At 41.1% G+C, this 14,156-nt stretch overlaps 1 protein-coding gene across 1 annotated transcript; it reads left to right on the forward strand.

Annotated features, from left to right (window-relative positions):
- The first annotated feature begins 680 nt into the window (after positions 1-680).
- On the forward strand, positions 681-7,228 carry SAP18 (Sin3A associated protein 18). The gene is made up of 4 exons (XM_058547831.1): positions 681-824; positions 1,007-1,116; positions 6,438-6,560; positions 6,817-7,228. The coding sequence occupies exons 1-4, from the start codon at positions 696-698 to the stop codon at positions 6,971-6,973; spliced, it is 519 nt and encodes a 172-aa protein (XP_058403814.1). The 5' UTR covers positions 681-695; the 3' UTR covers positions 6,974-7,228.
- Positions 7,229-14,156: the final 6,928 nt, after the last annotated feature.

Consider the following 14,156-nt stretch of genomic DNA (forward strand, 5'->3'; position numbering starts at 1 on the left):
AGTCAAATGTATCAATCCTTTCTGGTTAGCACTTTTTGTATTATGTACCCCTATCCACTAATCATGAAGATAGTTTACTGTGTTATTTCCGGAAAGTTCTAGTTTTGCTGTTCCACTTAGGTTCTGACCCACCTGAAATTGCGTGTGGTGTGGAGAGTCCAACTCTTCTTTCCCCCCAATCAGATGCCTAATCGCTCTACAACCATTTACTGAAAGGTATCCTCCCCTCCCCTCAACTTTGCAGCGCCTCTTCTGTCTTAACTCAGGTGTCCACACAGGTCTGTCACAACTTCTTACTCCCTTATCAAAAAGAAGAGGCGGATATTTTGTTAATAAAGGAACGTTTTTGCTTATTCACTCACCTCCCGTACTGTTTTGCGTTCACTAAGGTTTTCATCATTTCGTGTGAAAACGCCACGGTAAGTGTTATTTGGCCTGCAAACATTTCAGGGAACAAACACCGTAGCAACCAAGGACCAGCGACGGACAGCAAGCGCCTCCCTCACCGGCTCCGCCCTGCGGACGCCAGCGCCCGCCTTCCCCCTGAGGACGCAACACGCAGGCGCGGCCGGACCCGGGCTCACGCGCCACACAATGAAGTGCGCCTGCGCCAGGAAACGCCCCGCCCCCCCCCCCCCCCAACCCTTGGTCCTCTATAAAGCCTCGAGTTTCTCCTCGCGAGAGGCTTCGTTCTCATGCTCGCTACTGGGGTCGGAGGTCAGAGTGAGCGTCTCGCGGGTCGTAGGAGGAAGATGGCGGTGGAGTCGCGCGTTACCCAGGAGGAGATTAAGAAGGAACCGGAGAAGCCGATCGATCGGGAGAAGGTGTGGGGTCCGGAAAGAGATGGTCGTGGGTCCGACGGGGCGGAGAGCGCGGCCCGTGCGCGGAAAGCGGCGGTGTTTTTGCTCCCAAGGCGGCTCGGAGGCCGCGACGCCTCCGGAAGGGAACGAGCTCCGGACTGGCTTTCTTTAACTTCTGCCCTTGGCTTTTCTTCTCTCTCTCTCAGACATGCCCGCTGCTCCTGCGTGTCTTCACCACCAATAACGGGCGCCACCACCGCATGGACGAGTTCTCCCGCGGAAATGTCCCGTCCAGCGAGCTGCAGATCTACACTTGGTGAGGCCGCGGCGGCGGGGCCGGCCGTTAGCACTAACAGATGCCCTTTGCTAGGGAAGAAATATCCTTGTTTTCCATTTCCCTACTCCACTTGGGGCCTTTGGGGCAGCTCCCAGAAAATTAAAGGTTTTAGCTGTTAGATAGAAGGGGGTTTGCCCATTTTGTAACTCTTTTACGTTTAGTGTTTAAACTTGTGAGTTCTAAAGCATTGACAGATCCACGATTGCTATCACTATTATGGCTGCTTGGTACAAAAGTGATATGTAGGTTATTAAAATGCGGTAGCCGCCCTTAAGGGGCTCATAGTCGAATAAATGGTACTAGAATAACATGATAAGGGGGAGGTGATGCTGTTGAGTGATATTTGTTATCCGTTAAGAGCATTTCCACGTAATATTAAGCTTTAGGTGCTATAGCATCAAAAACAAAAACCGAGTGATTTCTGATCTGGTGCTTTACTGGATAAGCTTTTGATGTGTGTTTAGTGAAGACCTGCCCCCGAATGTTTGTCTTATGTGTACCTTCTTTACTCTCAAGTCTGACTAGAACCATTAGGTAGAGCAAGCTGCATGTGATTCCTTGGTTTGATATCATAATGCCTTTCTAGTAGCAGGAAAAGATGTATAATTTTTTTAAAATATGTTTGTCGTGGTAAAATATGTATAACATTGCATTTGCCGTTTTAACTTTTTAAGTGTACAATTCCGTGGTATTAAATATATTCACCTTGTGCAACTATTTGTGACAACATGGATGGACCTTGAGGGTACTGTGCTAAGCGAAATAAGTCAGAGGGAGAAAATCGAATACTGTATGATCTCACTCATAAATAGAAGATAAAAACAACAACAAACACACACATAGAGACAGAGATTGGATTGTTGGTTACCAGAGGGGAAGAGGGGAGAGAGGAGGGCGAAAGGGGGGATGAGGCTCATGTGTATGATGACAGATTGTAATTAGTCTTTGGGTGGTGAATATGATGTAGTCTACACAGAAATCAAAATATAATGATGTACACCTGAAATTTATAAACCAATGTTACTGCAATTAAAAAAATAATAATAATGAAAAAAATAATACTGCTATGAACATGGGTATACAAATACCTGTTTGAGTCCCTGCTTTCAATTCTTTTGGGTATAGACCCAGAAGTGGGATTGCTGGATTATATGGTCATTCTTTTTAACTTTTTGAGGAACCGGACTATTTGCACACAGCATTTTACATTCCAAAAAGGTGTGTAATTTTAAACTGTAAGCCCAGTACACTAGAACTCAGTTCTTTGAAGATTGGACCCATATTTGTCTTTTTGGAGGTGCTTGTTAAATTTATGTAATAGTAAGATTCTAGTTCACTATCACTCCAGGGTAAAAGTTCCAGGAAGGTTGATTTGACTTATAGGGAAGAGCTGGGGTTAATGGATGGATGAACACCTCTGTTCAGAGATTAAAGTGTATATTTCCTCCAACAAATGAGAGTTGCTGTTTGCCAGGTGGTGTGCTTAAGACCCTGAGGGTATAAAGTAAGGAAGGTACTGCCTCTCCCTATACTGTACTAAGCTCAATTGAGTGGAGGAAGCAGATGGATAAATACTAAGTAAGACTTTAGGGTGAAGATGGCAGGGTGAGATTGTTCCAGACCCTCTACTCCCAATCAAGAAAAAAATTACAAACAAATCCTGTCCTAAACTGTCCTGTCTATAAATTGCAACCAAACAAGGAAAGACAACCTTATGTTATACCTCAGAATAGTGACCAAAGAAGACAGAGATTCTGAAAGACTGGATGGTTGGTGTGGGGGTAGCCCAGAGCCCTGCTCCCACTCCCAGAAGCAGTAATGAGGGAAGATTAGTTAACAAATCTTGTGAATTCTCAATTTGTAGAAATAGGCTGAGGGGCTAAAGTAGGCAGCCCCAAGACAAGTCAGGGAAAAAGGAGTGGAAGTCCAGAGGAGCCCAGCAGAAGTAAGTTGAGTTTGCCAAAGTCCAAGGCACTGTGGAGTTGGGGGAAGGAGCCAAATACCACAGGAGTGGTATGTCTCCTGTGCTTGGGTGGTCATTAAACAGGTTATTGGAAGATAATTACCTACGTTACTGTATCAGGGTTCAACCAGAAAAACAGAACAGTAGGAGATACATATTAAGAGATTTATTGCAAAGAATTGACTTACACAATTGTGGGGGCTGCCTAAGCACCTAAGTCCCTAATCTGTAGGGCAGGCTATCCAAAGGGCAGCCTGGAACTCAAGCATGAGCTAAAGCTGCCCTCTGCAGCCAGAATTTCTTCTGGGAAGGCTCAGCTGTGCTCTTAAGGACTTTTCAACTGATTGAATCAGGCCCACTCAGATTGATTGGATGAGGTTTACTTATTACCTAGGATGATCTCCTTAATTTAAAGTCAACTGATTATAGGCTTTAATCCCATCCACGAAATACCTTACACAACACTTGCATTAGTGTTTGATTGAATAATTGGGGGCTGTAACTTCGCTGAATTGACGCACAAAACTGACCGTCACAGTCATCCAGCAAAGACTTCAGCCCCAAGGGAGCTCTTGTGTTCTTGACCTGCGTACTCAAGCTTGAGACTAGTGATCAGAAAGCAACACTTGGCAATTTGTTTAGAAAGGAAGAAAAAATCCTTTCTGGTACACATCATGAGTATATACTCTCTACCAGGGAATAATTGATATAGAATAAACATCATCAGAATATCAGGTAAAAAACAAAAAAAACACCTCCAAGACAGATAAAAAAATCAGTCTGGCCCCAGACTTGATGCCAACATTGGAGATCAGTGGGGACAAAGTTAAAATAACCAGGGTAATTGCTGCAGAATAGAATATGAACTCTGACGAAGTAAAAATAAAGTATAAGAAGGTGAGAGGACGAGTAACAATGTGACTACTTGAAATTTTAACAGTTCCTTCAGTTGGACTTCAGTTTTTTCTTCTGTTAAATTTCAAGTAAAAGTAAATTTATTTTTATTAAAAATATGTATAATATTTGAAGCATGAGTTATATTTTTGTATTATAGTCTCAGCATGTATAGTATGCTTGATAATATTAAGAATTTTTTATTCTCTAGAACTGTATAAGCATTAAAAGATGCCTAGAGGGATGTTAGCATCACTGGTTATTTCTGGTTGGTGAAATTTGGGATATAATTTATTGCATTCTTGCATATGGCTTTTCCCCTTCTTTAAATAATGAACATGTATCAAGTTGAGAAAGATAGTCATGTGCAGTTTCTTGCCCTTTGCATGCCCACAGGAGTGGCCTTGGGCCTAGAACATTTCTTTGCAAAGAGATAAAGAGCCCTCACAGCCTGTGCTGGGCATTTCTCTTTGAGAGTATCTTTCCCTTTTCTGGGCTTGATATGTTCTTTGTTTTGCTTAAGCATGTGTGTCATATGGCACCTGACTAACCCCACTGCTATCCATTCCCAGTGGGGAGGGAACTGGGGGTCTTTTGCCTGCAGCACAAGAGGAATGAGTGCAGACATCTCTCTGCATCGGCTGCAGGGTGAGACCTGCTGGCAGTGGGGGACCCACACTCACTATTGAAGCTGATCTTGCTGTGTCTCTTCTCTGTGTGCGTTAAGCGTTGTTCCATCAAGTGCCTGGGTGAGTCGTGTCTGTCTTGGCAACCTCAACACCTACCAACCATGCGGTAGGCTGACATCCTGGGACTGCTGCTGCTGGTAGTAGGTGTCCTTATGCTCTGCTATCCTCCACACAGTTGGACTCCTCTCTTGGAGGTAGTAACAGGTGTTGCTGGCTCGACAGATTTGTTTTATGCAAAAGCAGAAACTAACAAACTGAGACAGAAATGAGTTGAAGGCAGCATATAGAGTTAAGTAATAAGAGGTTGAAGTAAAGCAGTGATGGTCGGGATGGAGAAAAAAATAGATTTGATCTGTATTTTGGAGGTAGAACAACAGGATGGAGATGGGAAGAATTGAACAATACTTAGGTTTATGACCTGGGCAACTAAGTGGGTGATGGTGGTTTTGATGGTAATATGAGAGGAAGGGCACATTTGAGGGGGAACACTGTTGGATTCTGTTACCAGAATATTTAGCAAGATTCAGCAGCAGTGGGGAATGGAAGACGATGTGGTCACGCTGGGTACTTTACTCTCAGTGTAGTTGAAGCCACAGCTTTAATTGAGTATGATGTGGAGATTTGTAAATAGGGTGTAGAGTTAAAACTAAATGACCTCGTGGGCATTTGATTCCCTGCTCAATGCTGTACATTGGAGTTCTCATTCTTCATGAGTGCCTGGTATCCTTGTGTCATTTTATACCACCCTATATGCAATGGTCTTTCAAGTTCCAAGTCATCTATTTCATTTTTCTAGTTGTTATGAAAGAAAACAATGTAAAATTTTATGCTGGTTTGTTACTATTTCCAAGATGCTGATATTTTAGAAGATTTTTCCAGATTGTGCCACATTAGCACAAAGGACTATATTAAGTTGTGAGTTCAAATAAATGTTTGCAGGGCGGGGATGTGTATTGTGAAAGGAGCCTATGGTTTGTCTTGAGAAAATTTCATATGTTTCATTGGCTTTAGGACTCCTATCTATTGTATAATTTTATTTATTTATTTATTTTTTTCCCCCAAAGCCCCAGTAGATAGTTGTACGTCATAGTTGCACATCCTTCTAGTTGCTGTATGTGGGACGCGGCCTCAGCATGGCCAGAGAGGCGGTGCGTCGGTGTGTGCCCGGGATCCGAACCCAGGCCGCCAGCAGCAGAGCGTGCGCACTTAACTGCTAAGCCACGGGGCCGGCCCAGGACTCCTATCTATTGTAAAACTCATCATAAGATTCCATCTTAGAAAGGAAAGACACTGCACATCTTTATAAAAATGCTTTCCTATCACATTGATTCTAAGATGCATTCTAATTTCAGAGAAGCTAAAATATGGAAAAGTATGTGTCTTAGAAATAATGAAATAGTTATTTTAAGTATTTGGATTAATTTGGACTAGTTAACCTTGAAGGGGTAAATCACTAGGCCAATAAGATGTTACATAGCAAAAAAGGATAGCATATGTAATTCTGAAATCCCGTTTAGCATACTGTTAGTATTCATAACTTTAAATTCATCACAATTTCAGACGTTGATGCTGGTAAGGGGAGTATTTGAGGGTAAATAGTAGTATTAGGTGGTTTATAATTAACTCAAGTATAAGACCTAGACAGTTATTAACCTAAGTTGCAATTCAGACACATGTAATTAACTCGTATGTCAATATCCTTCTTATATTATTGCTGATTAATCAAATGTAATATCTTCTTTAAAAAAATTCAGGATGGATGCAACCTTGAAAGAACTGACTAGTTTAGTAAAAGAAGTCTACCCAGAAGCTAGAAAGAAGGGCACACACTTCAATTTTGCAATTGTTTTTACGGATCTTAAAAGACCTGGCTATCGGTAGGTAACTTTTCATTTGTAACTCCTGTAATCTCTTTTTGGTTTGGTATGTTTTAACTGATGGGGATAACCCCTTTAATGATTCTCTTTAGTGGGGGGAATATAGATTTATATTAATATCTGGTTTAGCTTAATATAGTAAACTTTTAACTGTGCTATAAGATAATGGAGCAAATCCAGTCCCATATTCACTTTGTAGTACATATTAAGTTTCATTGATTTGTGATCCATTAACAGTTGATCTCCTTTCCTGCAGAGTAAAGGAGATTGGCAGCACCATGTCTGGGAGAAAGGGGACTGACGATTCCATGACCCTGCAGTCGCAGAAGTTCCAAATAGGAGATTATTTGGACATAGCAATTACCCCTCCAAATCGGGCACCACCTCCTCCAGGGCGCATGAGACCATATTAAATTTTATTTACTATTTCTTGAATTTATTTTTCATTCAGTTATGTAAAATAAACTTATGCTTTTTCCTCCCCTCATTATTGACATTAAGCCTTTAAACAAATTGTAATGCATCTATTCAGGAGTTAGATTTGGCTATGCTATGGTATAAATATTAATAGAAAGTCCATATGTTTCAAGTCCTTCTGTAAAATATGAAGAAAAGTGCTCTTAGCATTCTATATAAAAGTGTATTGTTAAATATATGTGTGCAATCAACCTGAGTGTGAAAGTTAATGGAGGCATGGGAACAGGGTTTAATTTAGTATTTGGGGTTTATGCTGAATGGCGGAAGATGGTATGTTTAAGCCCAAATGGGGCAGAATAAGAAAGCCATGGGATTGTATTAAATAGAGTTGTGGCCCAGATGATTGTATGCAGATAGAAAAAGGACCTGTGTGAATGAGTTAGCATGGCAGCAGAGGCATTTTAGACTAGTATGAGCTGAGGCAAGTTGAAGAAGCTGTCTGTTGGAAGCGATTTAGCCTGCCTGAATCAAGATACAATGACATAGGGCTGGCCCCGTGGCTTAGCGGTTAAGTGTACGCGCTCCGCTGCTGGCGGCCCGGGTTCGCATCCCGGGCGCGCACTGACGCATCGCTTCTCCGGCCATGCTGAGGCTGCGTCCCACATACAGCAACTAGAAGGATGTGCAGCTATGACATACAACTATCTACTGGGGCTTTGGGGGAAAAAATAAATAAATAAAATTATATAAAAAAAAGATACAATGACATAAAAAGTTAGGGAAAAGGAGAATGGTTGCCACAGTGAGGGCTTTTTATGTTTCAAAAATGGAGAGAATAGGGCATTTGAGGGACAGGAAGCAGTATAGGGGAAACAAGGTTAGAACTTAGGGTAAGGGTGGAAAGTTTACCTTGAAGAAAATCTGAAAATGGAGGGAGGGATGAAAGAGGAATCATCAGACCAGGAGATAAGAGCCAGGGATGAGGTCAAGATGAGTAAGTAGGGGATATGCACACATCTTGTGAAGTGCAGGGTCTGGTTTGTATCTGAGGATCTGATTTGAGAGGCAGTATGCATAGTGGTTAAAACCAGCTGGGCTAAATGTTGAAATCCTGGTTGCACCTGTAGCTCTGCAACCCTGGACAAGTTACTTGAATCTGGGAGTTTCTTTTGTTTTTTTTTTTAATTTGTAAGATGGAGATAGTCCATAGGATTGTGAGGATTAAATGTTTGCAAAGGGCTTAGAATAGTGCCTGACATGTAAGAAACAAATATTAGCGATTAGCCATAAAGTAGAGTTTAGTCAAAACTGGGACCATATCTTCCATGGCACTATTACATTCTCATTTTGAACGTTGTCAAGAGTTTGGCGGTATGTGATAAGCCTAATTACCTTTAGTCTATTACAGTAAAAAATGAAAATGTGTATTCCAAAATGTAAAAATAATGTACTAGCAGTGATTTTCAAAGTAAAATTGCAGTTTTATTTTGTACATAGAAAAGCAGCCTTTTAAAATCTAATGATTCTGTGGAATTGGGTCCGTGTTGCAGTCAGTCAACAGATGGTGGAGACAAGCCTGGAACCTGGATCTAGTGCCTCTTCTACACTGTAGTTTACCCCAAACCCTTAGATTCTTTATTCATTCAGACTAGAGAGACTTAAGTTCTGTAAGTCAAAAAATTAATTTAAACCTAATCTTTTGAAGAAGAGCCATGATTACCTTCCTATCTGTGGGGAAGAAACTGATCAAGAAGGCAGGAACTAAATAGAGGACCTTCGTAAGCCAATTTTCATAATGGTATGAAATCCTACAGTGAGGGCTCTCCTGTAATTCCAGGTTATTCTCCCACTAGTTTGAAGTAATGTGGTTTATTTGCTTGGTTCCAACATGGAATTTTTCCTTTTAAAGATTTCAGTCTTCCACCAAAAGTACAGTTGAATACCTAGTGAATTTATTACTGAATATAATGCTAAGAATCAAAAGACTTGTACTTAGTCCTTATTTACCTCTGGCTTTGGTAAGTATGGCTTTGAGCAACTAATTGAGCTGTTTCCTCAAATATGAAATAGAAATGAATGGTTACTATGCTCCGTGCTTTAGTATGCTGACTGCCTCACTTGCTCATAAGGTATTTTGGAGTTGAAATTTTCCCTTTGGAGTATGTGAGTTAATAGCATATGCATTGCCTATAATATTTTTTCAGTTTTCTCACAGAATACATAATATTTTCAGTTATTTACCAGATCCTTAATAGAGAGTCTCAACATTGAGTTTATACTTAAATTTTACAAAATGTAACTGGGACTGTTATACCCATAGTAATTGGCCCAGGTGATGTTTCAGAAACTGGTTTTGTGTATGTGTGTGTGCATGTGAGGGGCAGGTGTGAAGGGAAGAGAAAGCTATTAAACTGTTAGGCTAGGTTTAAAATTCTCTAAAATTTAAACTGTTATTCTTAAAAAGCTGAACTCAGCCTACCTCTATTTGAATACAAATTCCAAACTTGGTTTTTGTGAAACTGAGAAGGCAACACCCTAAAACTAAGCTTATCATAATAATTATAATTTGAGTGCTTAGTTGTGCCAAATACTATGCCAAGGAACTTAACCAGGCATTCTCTCATTTAACCTTCACAACTGAGATACTATGATTGTAGTTTCCACTTTATAGATGAAGTTGAGACCTGTTTTAAATAACAGCTCACAAGTGAGGCATACAAACCTAGGTAGCCAACAATAGATTAGTGGAAACATAAGTTTCCAAAAATAGTGTTCTTTCATAGTTTCTTTTATCCTCAACTCACTGCAATCTCGCCTCCACCCGTACTACACTGATACTGCTCTTATAGTGAAGTTATCCTCTGCATTGTAAATTTCTGCCAAGGTACAGTCAATCAGAGTATGTGGACCTGTTTCAGTTATTTTACAAACCAAAACACCTTTTTACAGAAATGGTATGGTCATGGTTTCCAGTTTGAGTGTTAGAGCAGCCAAATGAGGTCTTCGTGTTCTGATTTGTACTTTATTGCTTAGATACAGATTGTTTTGCCAATAACTGTAATCCCTTGGAGTCTGAAATGGAACAAACTTGAAGGAAGTGTGTTTATTCTGTTAGAAAGGATTAATCATGACTAGGCAACTAGTCTATGAAGACAAAGTCATGGATTTTTTTCCACCCATAATCCCTAGGCGGAGTAAGCTAAAACCTAAAAAGTAATTTTAATACTAAACACTAATACTAGTTAATACTAACTAAATACTAGTAATTTTAATACTAAAAATTGCCTTCAGCCTGGGAACGTTATGCAGAATTTATTGTATAATGGTGTTACTACATGCCTACCTCATCAAGACTGTTGGGAGAAGCCAATGAAAGAGTGCTTAGAGGAGTGCCTGGTGGACAGTGAATGTTCAATAAACAGCTATTTAAAAAGAAAGAAGAAAAAAGGCTTTTGTAGCCCTCTCATTTTGTGCCTTCAGTTGTTCAGAATTTCCTAACCTACCCAGGCTGGCAGGCCAGCCCAGTTATAACCAACTCCTAAGAAAATTTCACAGATAGGTTTGATGAAATGAAAGCAATTTAAATTATGAATAAGGTGAATCTCCTGAGGCATTTTGAAAATATGTAAATTCCAGAGTAATTATTGGAAACTTTGAGAATTTGTAGTGTTCCTGATTACTTGAACTCCTCTCACACTTTCCACTACTTTGCCAGAGAATAGAAAATATTCATTTGAGGAAGATCAGCCCTTAGCTAACATCCGATGCCAATCCTCCTCTTTTTTGCTGAGGAAGACTGGCCCTGGGCTAACATCCGTGCCCATCTTCCTCCACTTTATATGGGACGCCACCACAGCATGGCTTGACAAGCGGTGCATCGGTGTGTGCCCAGGATCTGAACCTGTGCACACTGGGCTGCAAAGCAGAGCGTGTGCACTTAACCGCTGCGCCACGGGGCTGGCCCTCAAATACGTTTAATGAGTGCCTATCAGTGGGTACTGTGGGCCTGGTGATACACAGATAAATCTGACACGAATACATATCCCTCCTCAGTCTTACAAAGTCTAATAATGAAAGGTGTAAATACAGACGATAAAAGGTGGTTAGGAAAGTGTCGTGAGAAGGACAGTTGCTGCTGAAGATGGCATTTGAGCTTGTTCAACCCCTAAAAGGGGGGTTGGATTTATACTCCCAATAAAGGGCATACGGCATGAACAAAGGCATGGAAGTGAAAATGAGAACTCATACAAACGAGAGCACTTATGTACTGATTTTGGCTGGAGTTCAGGAAAAAAGAATGTCAGATGCTATTGCAGTGATCTAGGTTAGAACTGGCAGGGGGCAGGGGGCAGAGGGCAGAGGGTAGAGGGAAGGGAACACATCCTAGAGATGTTAGAGGCCATCAGTAAGATTTGGGATGGGAAATGGGACTGGAAAAGGAAAGTCAGTCATTAAACCTGCAATCTCATCTGAAAAATCGGGATGATAGTATCTACATAAGAATTAATCTAAGAATTAAATAGATTAATAAATGTATTTATACATTTATTAGTATAGTAAGACCTCAATAAATGTTTGATGTTATCACTAATTCATTCAGTAAATATTCTATTTTTTTTTCCTGAGGAAGACTAGCCCTGAGCTAACATCTGTTGACAATCTTCCTGGATCTTTTTTTTTTTTTTTTGCTTGAGGAAGATTAGTCCTAAGCTAACATCCATGCCAATCTTCCTCTATTTTATTTGTGGGTTGCCACCACAGCATGGCTGACAAGTGGCGTAGGTCTGCACCTGGGATATGAACCTGCAAACCCCAGGCCGCCAAAGCAGAGCACGCTGAACTTAACCACTGCGCCACCATGCTGGCCCCAATGAATCATTTTTTGAATGATTTCAAAAATCGTGAATCATTTAACTGAAAAGTTCCAGGTTAGAGCTAGCTGGCCTCAGGCCCAGCTGGATCATTGGGCTCAAAGATCTCACACTTTAACTCACTCACTCTCTTCTTAGGGCTTCTGAGTGTTGGCTCAGGCAGGTTCTCCCCTGGTGATGTGAGATGGCGGCCAGCAGCTCCAGGTGTCCATCTCTGCATATCTAGAAAAGTGTGCTGCTCCCAAAGTCCCAGAATTGGCTCTCACTGACTTGACTTGGGTCATATGCCCATCACTGACTAGTGTGGTCAGGAACTGTGATGCTGCTTGCTTGAGCCTGCAGCTGGACTATGAGTTCTTCATGGAAAATCAGAATATTGTTTTCCTGTAAAGGGGCAGTAGTGGTGGGCAGACAAAAATGTCAGGTATCTACAGCAGAAGGATGAGATGCAGAGTTAGCTAAGCAGAGTGGGTGGGAAAAAGTATTCTAGGCAGACAGAGCAGTATGTATAAAGCCCTGAGGCAGGAAAGAAGGGAAAAAAAGGATGACTACTATGCTAGAACACGTATTACAAGAGAAGAGGGAGAAGTAACCCACGGACAAATTATGCAGGGTCATGTAGGCCATGTTAAGGATCTTGGGTTTCATTTTAAGAGCAATGGGAAGACATTGAAGGGTTTTAAGCAAGGAGAGACATGCTTGAAAGATCCTAACATTTGACCTTGATAAGCTAGAAACAGTTCTAAGTAACATAAACTAAGATCATAGCAGGAAAGTGGTAAGGATCAGGAAAAGAGAAGTTTTGGATAAATTGAATTTGAGAGGCCATCAGAAAACAAGTGGAGATACCTAGCAGGCAATCAGAAATGCTTAATGTAACATACTTTATTTCCTAGCTTTAAAAAAAAAAAGTTTTTGCTCCATATCCTCCTCTAGCTGTTACACCATTTTCTCCCTTCTTCAGCAAAACTTGTCAAAAGAGCTGTTTCTATTCTTCACTGCCTCACCTTTGTTTTCTCTTCACAGTCCACTCCAGGCTTCTTTTTTTTTTTTTTTTGATTTTATTTATTTATTTTTCCCCCAAAGCCCCAGTAGATAGTTGTCTGTCATAGATGCACATCCTTCTAGTTGCTGTATGTGGGACGCGGCCTCAGCATGGCCGGAGAAGCGGTGCGTCGGTGCGTGCCTGGGACCCGAACCCGGGCCGCCAGCAGCGGAGCGCGCGCACTTAACCCCTAAGCCACGGGGCCGGCCCACACTCCAGACTTCTATCCCTAGCCGTCCATCAAAATTAATCAGTGATGTCAACGTCAATTTTGCCAAGTCCAATGGTCAATTCTGTCTTTCTACTTGGAATCTTAGCAATATTTACAGAATTGATCACTCGCCTTGAAATATTTTTTCCTACTTCACTGGCCTCTTCTCAGTCTCCTTTGCTAGATTGCTCTGCCTCTTTCCATCTTCTAAAGTTAGGAGAACTTTAGTACTCTTTGAATACACCCACTCCCTCCTCAAGCAGTCACATCCATTCTGTGGATTCACGTACATATAACTGTGGTAAATAGGGAATGAAGGTTGATATACATTTGGGAGTCGTCATCATGTAGAAGTCTGACTACAGCTTTACCTTGAAAAATAAAACTAAATATCTTGAAGATAACTTATTTTACATCATATTTAACAGAAATTAAATTCTAACTACACAGTAATTCCTAGAACAAAGAATAAATCAAGTTTTGTTTTAGTGACAATTTTCTGACAAAATGAGAACACAACCTGACAGGTCTTCACACCTGACTTTCAAGGCAAAATCATAAAAGATAGTAATATTTACTGCCCCAAAGCTAAGCCTTTGAAGCACCTTGTCATGATACTTATCAATTATTCTTCTCAGATTTTTAACTGGTCTCCACAATATACTAGGTCCTTATTTTCCCCATTGGCTGTAATCTGAAGTTTGCCAACAGTACTTTCATGAACTTAATTAGATAAAATTACTTTCCAGTTGTACTTAAATTGGAAGGAAGGATCTTAGGCTTGATGGACAGGGCAGTCTGGAGCTATTAGACAGCTCTAGAGGCATTCAGTGCCCCCTCTCCTGTGGTCACAGCTGACAGTTCAGAGAAGGGCACTTGGCCCAGGAAGAATCATCAGAACCTTCCAGAGAGAGTAAGGCTCAGGCTGTCTTGGGTGGCCAAGCTGAGACTGGGAGCTTGGAGAGGTCAGCAGCCACGTGCTGGAAAGAGCTGATTTGAAAGGATGAAAGTGACATGAAATAAAAACCTGGTAGGAGAAAGAAGAAAAAGAC

Source organism: Diceros bicornis, chromosome 9 (assembly GCF_020826845.1).
Source record: "Diceros bicornis minor isolate mBicDic1 chromosome 9, mDicBic1.mat.cur, whole genome shotgun sequence".
Taxonomy (NCBI): Eukaryota; Metazoa; Chordata; class Mammalia; order Perissodactyla; family Rhinocerotidae; genus Diceros; species Diceros bicornis.